At 39.6% G+C, this 15,522-nt stretch overlaps 1 protein-coding gene across 7 annotated transcripts in view; it reads right to left on the bottom strand.

Annotated features, from left to right (window-relative positions):
- The window catches only part of EPS8 (EGFR pathway substrate 8, signaling adaptor), a 211,951-nt gene that overhangs the window by 28,578 nt on the left and 167,851 nt on the right, over positions 1 to 15,522 (bottom strand). For all 7 annotated transcript variants that reach the window (XM_069585617.1, XM_069585623.1, XM_069585618.1 and 4 more), the window contains 3 exons: positions 8,668 to 8,816; positions 5,214 to 5,397; positions 16 to 149 (listed from right to left, as the gene is read on the bottom strand). In XM_069585617.1, coding sequence (XP_069441718.1) covers positions 16 to 149; positions 5,214 to 5,397; positions 8,668 to 8,816 — 467 coding nt within the window. The remainder of the gene's footprint in view (positions 1 to 15; positions 150 to 5,213; positions 5,398 to 8,667; positions 8,817 to 15,522) is intronic.

Below are 15,522 nucleotides of genomic sequence, written 5' to 3'. Positions count from 1 at the left end.
CCAATGAAAACTTACCTATCTACATGGCGAAGAGGAGTTGGCTTAAAAGCAACAGCAGCCTCCCCTTGGTCCGAATGGGGCCCTCTTCCATAAATGTTATTGAATGCCGTATACCCATCAGCTGAAGGATACTCTGATGCACTGGAGTGCTGAAAGACAAAGCAGGGAAGGTTAAAAAATCACCACAACTGCTTGCATGAGCACTGGCATCCGTTAGCAAGAACCAACCATCTACTACACCGTGATCAACTTCATTTTCAAGTGATTGACTCTTATTACGTGTTAATGTATATGAAATGGAAGGGTGATACATTTTTGGCAAAGGCCTACTTATGATAAAAAAAGGTAATCAATGCAAAGACTAAATCTTAATTCCAGAAATAACCAGGTATAAAAACAAGAAATTCTTTCCTCTGTGTGAGTGGCTCAGTCGTGTCTGACTCTTTGTGACCTCATGGACTGTAGCCTCTCAGGCTCCTCTGCCCATGGAATTTTCCAGGTAAGAATACTGGAGTCGGTTGCCATTTCCTATTCCAGGGGATCTTCCCCACCCAGGGATCAAACCCACATCTCTTGTATCGCTTGCATTGGCAGGTGGATACTTTACCACTGAGCCACCTGGGAAGCCTTCTTTTCTCTGAAATTTCAATAATAGGTGATTTTGGTATTAGGCAGACTTTAAGAGCTTGTATAAAAAAAAACTGGTTGAAAAACAACAATAATAAAACTCTTAATCTTTGCTTTGTATGTTTAAGAAACAAACCTTTAATACCCTACCAAAGGAAATACTACTGCAAGAAAATCATCTGAACTCTACATATTAAAATTATACTACTCTCTCTTTATTCTTAATTTTAAATGTACATGGACACTATGTTTTTCTTAAAAATGGCAGCACTATTATCAGATTTACTATTAACAGAAACACAGAAAAACATTGATCTTGACAGCCAATAGTACAGGATAAGAAAATGCTGAAGGCATTTCTTTTTGCAGTTAACACAATTAACACAGTTAACAGACGTGAGCCTACTGGGCTACTAAAAGGGAGAACCATTATCTACGGGTCCCATTAAGCAGCATAGCTTTAAAGATATGGCCAAAAAAAAAAAAAAAAGGCAAACAAAAAAGCTCATCTAAGGATTCTTGTATTGTTTCCTTATATACAATGAATTGTGATAGCTAGTTCCAAGTGGCATCAGTGGTAAAGAACCTGCCTGCCCACCTTGCGGGCTACAACGGTCCGTAGGGTCACAAAGAGACAGACGCGACTGAAGTGACTTAGCACACATGCACGCATGTGGTAACTGTACAACAGACCCTAAAGCATTAGAATTCCTTGGCTATTTCAACTGCTTATGGATTCACTGGGACAAAATATTTGAAACTGGGAATGTTTCAGAAAAGTTTTGAATGCATGTTTACTATAGTTAATTCTAGAGACTAAGTTGGCAGGCATAGGGCTAAGTTCATCCACAGACAGAGGAGGTGAAGATGTCTCCAATGGACTGCTGCTGATGTCAAAATGCCCATTTCATGTAACTCCTGTGGAATATTTATCAGGATGCTGCACTTAACATACAAATACAGATAAATAATTTTTACCATTTGAATACCTTAGCTTAAACCATCAACAGAGTGAAAAGGCAGTCTGTGAGATGGGGCAAATCATGTATCTGATCATGTATCCAAAATATATAAATAACAACTCAATAGCAAAAAGCAAACAATCCAATTAGGAAATGGGCAGAGGAATTGGATAAACATTTCTCCAAAGACATACAAATGGTCAATAGACATATTATGTAAAGGTGTTCAACATCACTGATCATCCTGAAAAAGGATATCAAAACCACACTGAGATATCATGTCACACCTGATAACAGCTATTGTCAAAAAGATAAAGGATAACAAGCATTGGTAAGGATGTGGAGAAAAGGGAACCCTTTTGCACTGTTAGTGGGAATGAAAATTGGTTCAGCCAGTATGGAAAACAGTTATGAAAGTTTCCCAAAAAACTAAAATAGAACTTTCATATGATTCAGCAGTCCCACTACTGAGTATAATCTTGAAGAAGATGAAAATAGGAATTCAAAGAGAATTCTGAACCTCAAAATTCACTGCAGCATTATTCATGATAACCAAGATATGGAAAGAACCTATGAGTCCACTACAGATGAGTGGATAAGGACGATGCAGTATGCGTGAATATACAATGGGCTATTATTTGGTCATGTAAAGGAAGAGAATCCTGCCATCGTGACAACATGGATAAACCTTGAAGGCATTATGCTAAATGAAATAAGCCAGGCAGAGAAAGACAAACACCACTTGATATATGTGGTGTGTAAAAAAGAAAAAAATCAAGTTCATAGAAACAGAGAGTAAAAAAGTGGTTGCCAGGCTTGCGGGGGTGGGAGAAATAGGGAGAGGTTGGTAAAAGGGTATAGACTTTCAGCCATAAATAAATAAGGTCTGAGGATCTAATGTAAAATGCGGGGACTACAGTGCATAACATTATATAATTAAAACTTGCTAAAAGAGTAGAACATAAATGTTCTCAACAACAGATAAATATGTGAGGCGATGGGTGTGTTAACTAACTAGATGGAGGGCAGGGAATCCTTTCACAATGTATACCTACATCGAATCACAATGAAGTAGACTTTAAAAAGCTTATATTTTTATTTGTTGATTACACTTCTATGAAACCCTAAGTAAAAAATAAAGAACAAATGGCTTAATTTAATTGTGTATCACATCCGTAGGAGCGAGCACAGGCACTAGATGATCAGGCCATCTTTATTAAACGCTATTGTGAAGGGAAGAGTTGAAGAAACAAGAACCACCCACACCTTCTGCCTGGCTCTGAACATGACAGTGTGGTCAGATGGTATGAAATCACTGGTTTTGAGAATAACTGGGAATATTAGCAGGGAGGAAAGAAATGATGACAACTGACTAACTGTGATGACTATACAACGTAGTTTAGGCGGCTGCTGGTTTTGAGGAAAGAGAGTATCGTCACCCATATTTGCGACTCCTCATCACCTATGCCTTTCAATTCAAAACAAAATCACCAGATCCTGAATCACCCAAGTCTTGTCCTGAATGCATCTACTATAGTTGCACTAAAGTATAATAAAATCTCTCTTCTGGGGATGATTGCATTTTCTGCATTGTTAAATCACCATTACTTTAGCCTCTTTTCCAACAAAATTTTAAGGCATAAAATCCCCAAGAACTGCTAGCAGGTGCTTTTCAGTTCCTTTTTTTTTTCAAATGTCTGAATAAGTGCTCAAGCCATAAAATGGAAAATAGTTTACCGTGGGAAAATGATAACTCATTACAAGGAAGAATTCTCAATAATTCTTGTAAAGATACTTATTCACTGAGAGTAGACAAACTTTTATACTGGAAGCCAGGACATATTACTCTCTCTTTAAATGCACAAATTGAAAGACAACTCACAAAAGTGAATTTCTGAGGCATTCATTATTAAATGGATAAATTTCCTTCTTTAAGGTCTGAGGACTGTAAGCAAGAAATTTCATGATTTGAAAATACTCAGCTGTAACTATAGCAACAGCAAGTGTATCATAATTTCATGATTGATTACATTTTTTTTCCTCTAGAAAAGTCACCCTTTATGAGGAGGGAAAATTCACTGTGATGAGGTCTGAACTATAAAATACAGCTAGGGACATATGTCTGCTAACCAGGGCCAAGAACTGTGAGGTCATCTTTTTAATTACGCAATTAGAGGGAAAGGCAATTACAGAATTCACCCCGACCATTATCTGCAGCCAGAGAAAAAACAGAGTAGAAAAAGATTATTTTCAGAGTAGTATATTTGCTTTATTTGCAAAATTTCAGAATTTAACCATTCTTTTATAACACTATGGCTATTGTCCAAAGAACTGATTTTAAGAAATTTAATTTATATAAATGCTTCTCCCCTAAAAATGAGGATTTACTTTGATTTGCTATTTCATTCCTTGATATCAAAGTTGCCACACTGTAAATACCCACAGGGATCTGAGAAAATTAAGAAATTCAATAAAGGAAATGAACAGGACTTTGAGGAGGATCTACTCATGAATTTTGTGTTTCTCCTTCCAACTAGACCTCATTTGTCTAACTCCTCGGGTTCCAATCATGCTATTTGATTTGGTTCCACTTTAAATGGTGTTTAATTTGCTGTCACAGAAAAACTCATTTTTAAGGAATGTGAAGAGATAACATACCCAATTTGAATCCCTCGATCTGCTCTCCCCATAAATTAGTCTAAAGCCTACCAAAGATCATAAAAGAAGCAATAAATTTTACGATCTCCTCAGGGTGTAATAGTGGTGTAAGTCATCATTTGGACCTAGGACTCGAGTCCAGGAGAAGCTCTGGCCTTCTAGCCAGGCTGATAGGACTTGGGAAAGCTTAGTATGAAGCAAAAAAAGTAAAAGAAAGAAAGAAATGAGGCATTCAGGAAAGAGCAGCTTGGAACAGGCTTAGAGGTCCTGGGTCCAAGGGGACTGTCTTGAGGGTCTGATGATGGAAGAGGAACATAGGAAAAATGAGCCCAGCAGCAGCGAGGCAATTTCCTGATAAGCAGAGAAAGTACAGAGTCCAAAAGATGGGATCATCAGGGCTCAAGAGCTCTGGCATGAAGGGCAGGGAGGAGAGCCAGCAGGCTGTGAGGTGTGATACTGGCTGGGTTCAGGCTTCACAGGGAAACAGAGCAACTGTCACCATGACAACGAGGTGAGAGGTAACTGAGAGCGTCAGGACATCTAGTCACTAAGTCGAGAACAATCTTCAGGTCAATAAAGTGAGAATTCACAATCAGAATTACATGAGAATGCACAGATCACTGCACCTCCCTCAAAGGATGATGCCAAGGACGTCCCTGGTGGCTCAGTGGACAAGAATCCGCCTGCTTGCCAGTGCAGGGGACACCACTTTGATGCTTGGTCTGGGAAGATCCCACATGCAGCAGGGCAACTAAGCCCCTGTGCCACAACTATTGAACCCTCCCGCCTCAACTGCTGAAGCCGGTGCCCCACAACAAGAGAAGCCACCGCGATGAGAAGCCCCTATAATGCACTGAAGGGCAGCCCCCGCTCACCACCACTAGAGAAAGTCTGCATAAAGCATTAAAGACCCAGTGCAGCCAAAAATAAACATTTTTTTTTTAATAGATGATGCTGAAAGACTACCTCTGTGGATAATCTCTTTGTTTCTTGCTTGCGATGATGTTCTGCTGCGTTTGCCACAGACTCATTCAGTTGATAGAGATCTGGCTCCACTGACGATCCCATGAAGTTCAGCATCGGCGGCTCCCAACCACTGCGGAACCGAGGGACGTACGGTGGAATAAACTGTTCTTTTGGCCACTCTGCTCTGCGGGAGGACATTAAGACAAGCGAACAATCTTAAGAACTTAAGAAATGCTTCTATGCTCAAAATGACCTTCAGTAAGGCTGGCCACACACACACACACAAAACGAAAACAACAACAAAAACAATTCACACCTAGCCTGCCCTCTTTCCATCTAAACAGAGAACCTTACACATTTACGCTTATATTTAAAGGTGATACGTGAAAGGAAGGCCGAGTTCTACTTCATGATCTGCTGCCACTACATTGCCTTAATGCTCCATCAACTCAACTTTTAACACGGATATAGGTCTTTGACAATTTGAGGAAAGAATGCAAAGCTAGAAGTGTGATGAGTACTTAGTGCATAAGGTTCTCCAAGCATCTAAAGCAGTTTCTGATCTTCATCTTCTTCTTCATTCCCCTCCCATCACCATGATACTTCCTGATATATATTTTTCAAAAGAGAAACAGCAGACAACATTCTTAAGGCTCATGACTTTTTAAGTTATGAAGTCTCCTAAAATGAAGCAGGTTACCGATTTTATATATTAAATGGATCAGCTAGATTTTCATCAGTAAAATCAAGTGAGGCCTATCTGTAATAAAATCATGACCCATTCATTACTTAATAACTCTGAGACTTATTCCTGCAAGCTCCTAATCACGTAAGAACCACAAAAACAACTAAATGGGAGAGACATTATTAAATTCGGCTAAAATATGTTGTTTATGTTTCACACGATTTAATTCTTCAGGTTATATTTCTACTATGATGAAGTGAGCTATCATTCAGATTGTTATGTACCTTTATGATTCTTTTTTATCTTTATGAGTTTTAAAGTCAGCATATTAATTTCCTAATACTCTAAATAATCAGGATAGGAAATGACCATTTTCTCATGTCAAAAGCTAACAATATGAGTTCCTTTTGATGTCGTTTTCCTGCTGCTGCTACTGCTGCTAAGTCACTTCAGTCGTGTCCGACTCTGTGCGACCCCAGAGACGGCAGCCCACCAGGCTCCCCTGTCCCTGGGATTCTCCAGGCAAGGACGCTGGAGTGGGTTGCCATTTCCTTCTCCAATGAGTGAAAGTGAAAGTGAAGTCGCTCAGTCGTGTCCAACTCTTAGCGACCCCATGGACTGCAGCCTACCAGGTTCCTCCGTCTATGGGATTTTCCAGGCAAGAGTACTGGAGTGGGATGCCATTGCTAGTAGTCATTAATTTTCTCATTTTGAGGTAGGACCCAAGACAAAGAAACTAAAAAGCCTAGACTATTTTAATACTATGAGATCTGATAAATTGAATAAAGTTTATGGAAAAAAGCAAAAAGATCTCTACCTATGCTTACCATAAAATCATAATCTACATAAACCTAATAGATTTAAGAAACTTATTTAACCAGTTTTTACATAGTATGAGATATACAATACATTCTGTATTAATAAATTAATATGCATAAATAAATTTAGATAATATTTTCAATATAAAAGCAGCAAGAGCAATGCTCTTTAAGAATCTTCTGCTTGGTAAACCACTCCACGTGTAAAGTACATTCCAACACAGGCAGTTGCCAAAGTCCAAAATATAAATGGGAATGGTTTATATATATTTCAATAGAAAAAAGGAGAAAAAGATATGAATTGGTCAATTACTTTTAGGCTAGCTTAAAAGCCTTAGGAAGACAAACTGCCAAGTGATCGTATGAATGATTTACTCCACGCAGTGAGATTAATACAAAGATTGGAATAAATGAGGAGAGAAGACAGTATTTAATCCCATATAATGAAATGAGAATTATTTATAAAACTTGCTTGGCCCAGCAAACTCGAATCCTGCTATTGTTAATGATTACTTTTCCACAGTCACCTTACTGACAAAACATAATTGTAAAATCATTCCCTCTTCTTTTCCGTGTCCACCACCACAGTTCTTATCTCAGGGAGTGCTGACTAATAAGGAGCCTCTACAATTGCGTCATTGTCCCAAGGGTCCTCATGCCTTGGGTGAATTTTGTCCACGTCATTACTAGCGTTAATGACCAGACTGCCGTTTTAAAGGTGTGACTGTGTGTGTGTGTCACACTCCTACTCACAAAGCTACTGGTTCTCCTCAGCACTGCACTGGGAGCCTTCAGAGCGCAGCCTTGCTTATCTCTGTACACCTCGTTCGCCACCATTCTCCCACTCCCTGTTCTCCACAATCCTCTACAACTCAAAGTCTATACTCCAGCTAATTCCACATTCATATTCCATTCTCTTGACTGCTTGCTTCATGCCTTCATTCATGCCACTCTCTCAACTGGACAGGCCCTTTCCCTGCTACATGTTTGTGGAAACCCTACTAAGCCTGTTGAAAGGCACCTAAGCAAAATAACTATGAACATCTACTCCAGGGCCAGACTGCCTAGGTTTGCAGCCTAGCTCTGTCATTTATGAGTTGTATGGCTTTGGAAAAATTCCTTAATCTCTCTTTGCCTTAGTTTCCTCACCTGTAAAACAGGCATAATACAGGGACCTATGTACAGTGCATGGTAGGGTGCCTAACAAACACTATATGTATACATATGATTATACACATGCACCTACTGGGGTTATCATCTGATGATTTTAAATGCCAGCCCTTCTTTGGAAGTTCCCCTGGAGAAAGGAATGACCATCCACTGTAGCATTCTTTCCTGGAGAATGGCATGGACAGAGGAGCCTGGTAGGCTACAGAGTCCACGGGGTCATGAAGAGTCAGACGTGACTGAACATGACCAACACATGGCTTCTTTGAAAGTTAATTGCTTTCCTCTCCAAACCGTCTTCCTGACAGCTCCATCTTGCCAAGTGACAGTTTTAATGAGTTTCTCCTGGGACACATCATGCCTTACACGTCTATCTTCTCCAGCTTTTTAAGAATTTAGGCCTTCTCATCTACAACATCTACTCCTTCAAACATAGAAGGTTTTAATGAAATAGCTCACTAGATTTGTGTACTAAACAAACAACACTTAAAAGTTATTATAGGTGTGCTGTCCTCAGTCACTCAGTCCTGTTTGACTCTTTGTGATCCCATGGACTGTAGCCCACCGAGCTCCTCTGTCCATGGAATTCTCCAGGCCAGAACACTGGAGTGCGTAGCCATTCACTTCTCCAGGGCATCTTCCCAACCCAGGGATCGAACCCAGGTCTCCCACATGGCAGGCGGATTCTTTACCATCTGAGCCACCAGGGAAGCCCTAGTAAATGTGCTGTGCTTTAAAAAAAGGTATTATAGGTATTCGATGCTAAACACGCATGTATGTTTACCTGGTTTTCATCCAAGAATCTCCCAGTGACATCCACAGCTGCCTCTCATCGGCACTGACTGTGTAATTTAAGAAATCGATGGTGTCCTTCGTCAGTAGGGGGCTGAGCACTGAACCAGCCAGCTCAGGACCTCCTGTTGCCTGCACCACCTAAAGTGGCAACAAATCACTTTTTAGCAAGAAGATGATGATTATATGTACATTTTCAAAATGTGTAGATTTAAAAAAAAAACATGAAAAAAACAAGTGGTCTTTATACATTCCAATTAAATCTTGATCCAGATCAATCTGCCCAGCCCAATGGTGACTAATAATTTAAAATGAAAAGTTAATAGTTTAACAATTTTCACAGTATCTGTCTATTGGCTTTACATGACTGTACATTCCCTGGAAAATATTCATAGTTACCCTGAGAATTCTTAGTCAGATGGTTTAACTATTGCTGCCTTTATATATATATATCTTTACTGGAAAATCTATTATGCCAAACTTGAGAAATATAGTTCTCGAAATGAATACACTAGGGAGAAACAAGGCTTGAGTTAACAGTCTATGACTGTGCCTATAAAGACATAGAAAAATAAAGGCATCCAGAGGGAAAGGTGAGAGAAGGAGGAGAAATGGTCCTCTGAATCTATGGTATTGCTTCCCAGAATTTAATTCAAGGAAATGCCCTGATATAAAATAGATAACTTCATGATTAGCAAATGCGAATAAACAGGTGCAGCTCTCTGATAAGCAAAATGATGATAAGTAGATGTCTGAAATCTGCTCCAGTGTTACTTCTAAGGGGCTGTTTCCTGGCTAAAGAATGGTAATCTCCTAGAGCAGAAACCAGAGCCCTTTTATAAAAATCTCACCTTCCTGGAGATATGGCACAAGAATAAAGGGATCTTTTTTCTAATGGCGCCAGACCAAAAGTCAGTTTCTCTCCAGTCATCCTGGTGTGCTGAGCCTGCCACGCTGTTTTATGTCTGTGTCTCTACACATACTGGTTCCCAGCACCTCCAGAAGGCACTTCCTCATCATTTTAGAACTCTGCTTGGGTCCCACCTCCTCTGAGAAGCCCTTCCTAACCCTACAGTGTAACTCTGATGCACCCTGGGGCCTGCAAGCATGCATATCAGTCACACATTTCACTGTAACATGGACTTTTTTTTTTTCACTTCTCCTCCCTTGAGAACATGGACCAAAGTTTATCTGACTTTGAACTACAGAAGACACAAGGTTAGGGGAATGAATGAGAATACATGAAAGAAAAGATGAAGGATAAGGAAGGTAGGCAGACTCTTATTTGAGAACAAAACCTACCGTGACAGCCTGGCACAGGGATTTTTAAACTTCCAAGCCCTAGAACCTCTAATAAATAGACAGCAATGACTAAGAGGGAAAGTAAGTAAGTAAAGAAACACTAAAATCTTTGGTTTAGCAGTGGGAATAGGAAAGGGACCAAAAGAAAGTAAATAAAGGCATGGGCCAAAGTCCCCTCTTGAGAATGTAAGTAGGCATGTGGGCACATGTTTGTGCTGTGGGTTTGCTTGTATGGAAATGCTGAGGACACAGGGAGGTACCCATGAAGTCTTATGGTTTAATCAAATGTCTTTGTTTAAATCGGAGATAACTGCTTTACAGTGTTATGATATCTTCTGCTATACAACAAAGTGAACATGTATATATATATCCCCTCCCTTCTAGCCTCACTCCCACCCAAACCCCATCCCACCCCTCTAGGTCACCAGAGAGCACTGGGCTGAGCTCCTTGCGCCATACAGCAAGTTCCCTACTAGCTATCTATTGTACACATGGTAACTCACAAGGTTTAAAACCACAGAATTTTGTCTGGCTGGTAGCAGGCACTGAATAAATGTACCTATCCACTTCTCTTGTCTAAATAAAATGTGACTAAATATGTGACTCAGTAGGCAGTACCCTGAATGAAGCAACTGAAGTGTTACGTTTGGGAGACCATTAATAAGGAGTCATTTTTGAGAAATGAAAATATAAAATAAATCAGTGTTTTCAGATGCATAGCCTGATTACAAAGAACTAATTTTCGTATGTTAGGGAAACCAGTCCCATTATTTTATAGTTCTATTCTATGTAATGTCTAGATACCTACTTATGATCTGTGAAAGACTGTGAACAGAATGAAAGGAGGTGGCAAAATTGCTTTCTAAACAATACTTCCTAACACTCGAACTAAGAGAGTTTTAAATGTGTTGAAGAAAAAAGAATACAAATTTTGTTAATGAGCTAGAATCAGTTTCTTTGCATATGGAGCCTTGATCCAATTTTTTAAAGTGCTTAAAAAGCAAGAATTATTCAACAATAACTAGGCAAGTAGAAATCAGATGCTCTATTTATAGCAACAACATAGGGACACATTCATAAATTATTGATGTAGCCTTGAACTTTCATCTTCCATCTTGCTTATCGCAAGGTAGTTCTGAAATTCATGTTGATGAGGTTACTTAATTTCCTATGTTTGTAAAACAGTATTCATTTCAGATTCTACTTCAGGTCTTGTCTGGCTACCCTTGGGGAAAGAAAAATGAGGTGTATTCCTTTTTGTTACCTGGATTCTTTTTCTTATTTTTTCTGATATTCAAGCAAAACCTATGAGAAATGTTTGAATTTGCTCCATTTTTTATAAAGAATGAAGAACTCAGTGGCCATGGTCTTCATATGCTCTAAATCAAATTAGTGAAATTTATCTGCTTCATAGTTACCATTCTTACCCTTTAAAAAAAAGATCACAGAAATAACACACAGAGCAGTCACATACCACTAACAATTATCATTATTGCTATTGTCATTCTAAAAAGCAATCATTTGCTCTTTTTATAGGATGAACCATTCAAAACCACTCCATCAAACAGAAAACCATCCTTCTAGAGGTATTTAAAAGAAAGAGATTCTGTCTTCTCACTCCCTCACTTGCCCTCCCCACAAAAAGAGGAATGACACCAAATGTGTGGTCTTATACTGTATCTTAGAAAAGAGTGATTTGTAGCCCAGTCTCTTTTGGGATCTGTACGAAAAGCTAACAACTGTTCCACCTGCTTTCTGTCGCCATGCTTTTCTTAAACCCAGTGCTTTTGTTTGTGCCCTCAATTATTTCAGCTAAATTTCTTAGCTGTCCACGAAGACAAGACAGCGGTACACGTTAGCTTGGAAAACCTGCTATTACACAGTTTGTAAATATAAGAAAGAGAAAATGGGAAGGAAAGTATATTACTGTACCTATTTCATTAAACGTATAAGAAAAGACTATACCTGGATATGCAAAATCTAGAAGATGAAAATGTGTATCTTGGATCCCGGCCTACGACACAAATGGTATACCCTTTTGCTGGATAAAGTCATGGAAATATCCGGCTTCTTCATAAAGTGACTGTTCCCAATGTACCATTTTATTAGCTTCAAAAATTACACCTTATATAAAAATATGCTTTTTACAAAAATACAGGAAGGGGGGTTTTCTGCAGGAAACCTGTGTTATGAACACATTACTATACCTGGCATGTATGGGCCTTCAAAGACTGCTAACTATCCCCTAGTATCCATTCTCTCCTTCCTTCTAAAAAGAGAAGCCCCTGCATTTTAGATGGACTCATAGCTGCTCCGATGGAGATGCCATGCTTCTGGTGTTAGGCATGGCCATATGACTAAGTCCACACCATTTGGATAATGCCAGTAACTGTTTAAGCTCAGTCACCTTCTTAAAGTTATTTTTCTTTGTCATTGTATGGCTGTTATTAGGACACAGAGATAAGTTAGCTTCCACAATAGAAATGCCTAGCATGAGTATCTCAATTCTTCTTCTTGCAAACATTTTCTTCATTTGGCTTCTAGAATACCTACTATGATACTCCTGTTTTTCTTCTCCTGATTTCCTGTTTATTCTCACTTTTTTTGCTGATTCTTCTTACTCTTTTATCACTGAAACTACCTAAGGCTCCATCACCCCTTCTTTTTATTTATCATCATATTCTTGGTGGCACCATCCAAATTCATGGCCTTGTATGCAGAGGATATTCACAGTTATAACTCTAGCCTGATTTCTCCATGGAATCCCAGATTCATACATTCAACTACCAATTCAAATTTCTCCATCTGGACATAACTCACTTTTGACATTATCTAAAGAATATTCCTTCAGTTCAGTTCAGTCGCTCAGTCATGTCCAACTCTTTGCAACCCCATGAATCGCAGCACGCCAGGCCTCCCTGTCCAGCACCAACTCCCGGAGTTTACTCAGATTCACATCCATCGAGTCAGTGATGCCATCTAGCCATCTCATCCTCGGTTGTCCCCTTCTCCTCCTGCCCCCAATCCCTCCCAGCATCAGAGTCTTTTCCAATGAGTCAACTCTTTGCATGAGGGGGCCAAAGTACTGGAGTTTCAGCTTTAGCATCATTACTTCCAAAGTAATCCCAGGGCTGATCTCCTTCAGAATGGACTGGTTGGATCTCCTTGCAGTCCAAGGGACTCTCAAGAGTCTTTTCCAACAGTACAGTTCAAAAGCATCAATTCTTTGGCGCTCAGCCTTCTTCAGGGTCCAACTCTCACATCCATATATGACTACTGGAAAAACCAGAGCCTTGATTAGATGGACCTTAGTCAGCAAAGTAATGTCTCTGCTTTTGAATATACTATCTAGGTTGGTCATAACATTTCTTCCAAGGAGTAAGCGTCTTTTAAATTCATGGCTGCAGTCACCATCTGCAGTGATTTTCAGTTCAGTTCAGTCACTCAGTCATGTCCGACTCTTTGCAACCCCGTGAATCGCAGCACTCCAGACCTCCCTGTCCATCACCATCTCCTGGAGTTCACTCAGACTCACGTCCATCGAGAAGTGATTTTAGAGCCCAAAAAAATAAAGTCTGACACTGTTTCCACTGTGTCCCCATCTATTTGCCATGAAGTGATGGGACCAGATGCCATGATCTTCATTTTCTGAATGTTGAGCTTTAAGCCAACTTTTTCGCTCTCCTCTTTCATCAAGAGGCTTTTTAGTTCCTCTTCACTTTCTGCCATAAGGGTGGTGTCATCTGCATATCTGAGGTTATTGATATTTCTCCTGGCAATCTTGATTCCAGCTTGTGTTTCTTCCAGTCCAGCGTTTCTCATGATATACTCTGCATAGAAGTTAAATAAGCAGGGTGACAATATACAGCCTTGACGTTCTCCTTTTCCTATTTGGAACCAGTCTGTTGTTCCATGTCCAGTTCTAACTGTTGCTTCCTGACCTGCATACAGATTTCTCAAGAGGCAGGTCAGGTGGTCTGGTATTCCCATCTCTTGAAGAATTTTCCACAGTTTATTGTGATCCACACAGTCAAAGGCTTTGGCATAGTCAAGAAAGCAGAAATAGATGTTTTTCTGGAACTCTTTGCTTTTTTGATGATCCAGCGGATGTTGACAATTTGATTTCTGGTTCTTCTGCCTTTTCTAAAACCAGCTTGAACATCAGGAAGTTCACGGTTCACATATTGCTGAAGCCTAGCTTGGAGAATTTTGAGCATTACTTTACAAGCATGTGAGATGAGTGCAATTGTGCGGTAGTTTGAGCATTCTTTGGCATTGCCTTTCTTTGGGATTGGAATGAAAACTGACCTTTTCCAGTCCTGTGGCCACTGCTGAGGTTTCCAAATTTGCTGGCATGTTGAGTGCAGCACTTTCACAGCATCATCTTTCAGGATTTGAAATAGCTCAACTGGAATGCCATCACCTCCACTTACCTCCTGCCAAAAACCCATTTTACTCACAGTCTTCTCCATCTCAGTTAATAATTAGTACATCCTTCCAGTCTCAAGCCAGAACTGTGGAGAAATCTTGGAGTCTTACACAACAGTTACAATCTGCCAGCAACTCCTGTTGCTTCTGTTTAATAACAAGAATTACACTTCTCACCACCTCCAATGTTAGTTACTTGGTCGCAACTACATAATCTCCCATCAAGAATTTTTCCAGGGCCACCTCAGTCCCTTCCTCCCTCAAATTTCTAAACACTGTAGCCAAAGCAATCCTTTTCTGCTGTAAACCCTCCAAAAGCGTCAAAGGTTTCACAATCATCAGTGAAGACCAATAGGATATGTCCTCCTGTTTGCTGACCTTATCTCCCTCTAGTTGAGCTCCCTTTTATTCCATTCAAGTGACAATAACTATTTCTTCCAAGAACAGGAGTTACATGTTACCATCTCGGAGCATCAACATTAGCTGTTTTCTGCCTGGGAAGTCTCTTCCTTCAGAAATCCACATGACTCATTTCTTACTTCATTTCCTCAAATGATACTTTTTCAGTGAGTCATTCCCTTAAACAACCCTATTCAAAAAAGTGTAATACTTCATAACACACACACACATACATGGCACTCCCTGTCTCCTCCTCTGTATTTTTTCCACACAGGATTTGAGTGAATTATTTATACATTTTTCAGATTATTGGCTGCCACTACATAATACAACATAAGTTCCAATAAGAATTTATGTGTTTTATGGTCCAAACGGATACATGCACCCTCATCGCAGCACTGTTTGTAACAGCCAAGACATGGAAGCAACCTGAACACCCACTGACAGAGGACTGGATGAAAAAGATGTGTAACATATATACCATGGAATTTAGTAAGAATGGAATAACGCCATGTGCAACAACATGGGTGGACCTACAGACTATCATTCTGAGTGAAGTCAAAGAAGAAATATTGTATTACATCCCTTAAACCTGGAATCTAAAAGGAAATGATACAAATGAACTTCTTTAAAATAGAAACAGATTCACAGACTTAGAGAATGAACCTATGGTTGCTAGGAGAGAAGAGAAGGAGGAAGGGATAGTTAGGGAGTTTGG

This window comes from Ovis canadensis, chromosome 3 (genome assembly GCF_042477335.2).
Source record: "Ovis canadensis isolate MfBH-ARS-UI-01 breed Bighorn chromosome 3, ARS-UI_OviCan_v2, whole genome shotgun sequence".
Lineage (NCBI taxonomy): Eukaryota > Metazoa > Chordata > Mammalia > Artiodactyla > Bovidae > Ovis > Ovis canadensis.
The sequence above is the reverse complement of the archived record's forward strand: the minus strand, read 5'-3'. Positions and strand labels throughout refer to the sequence as shown.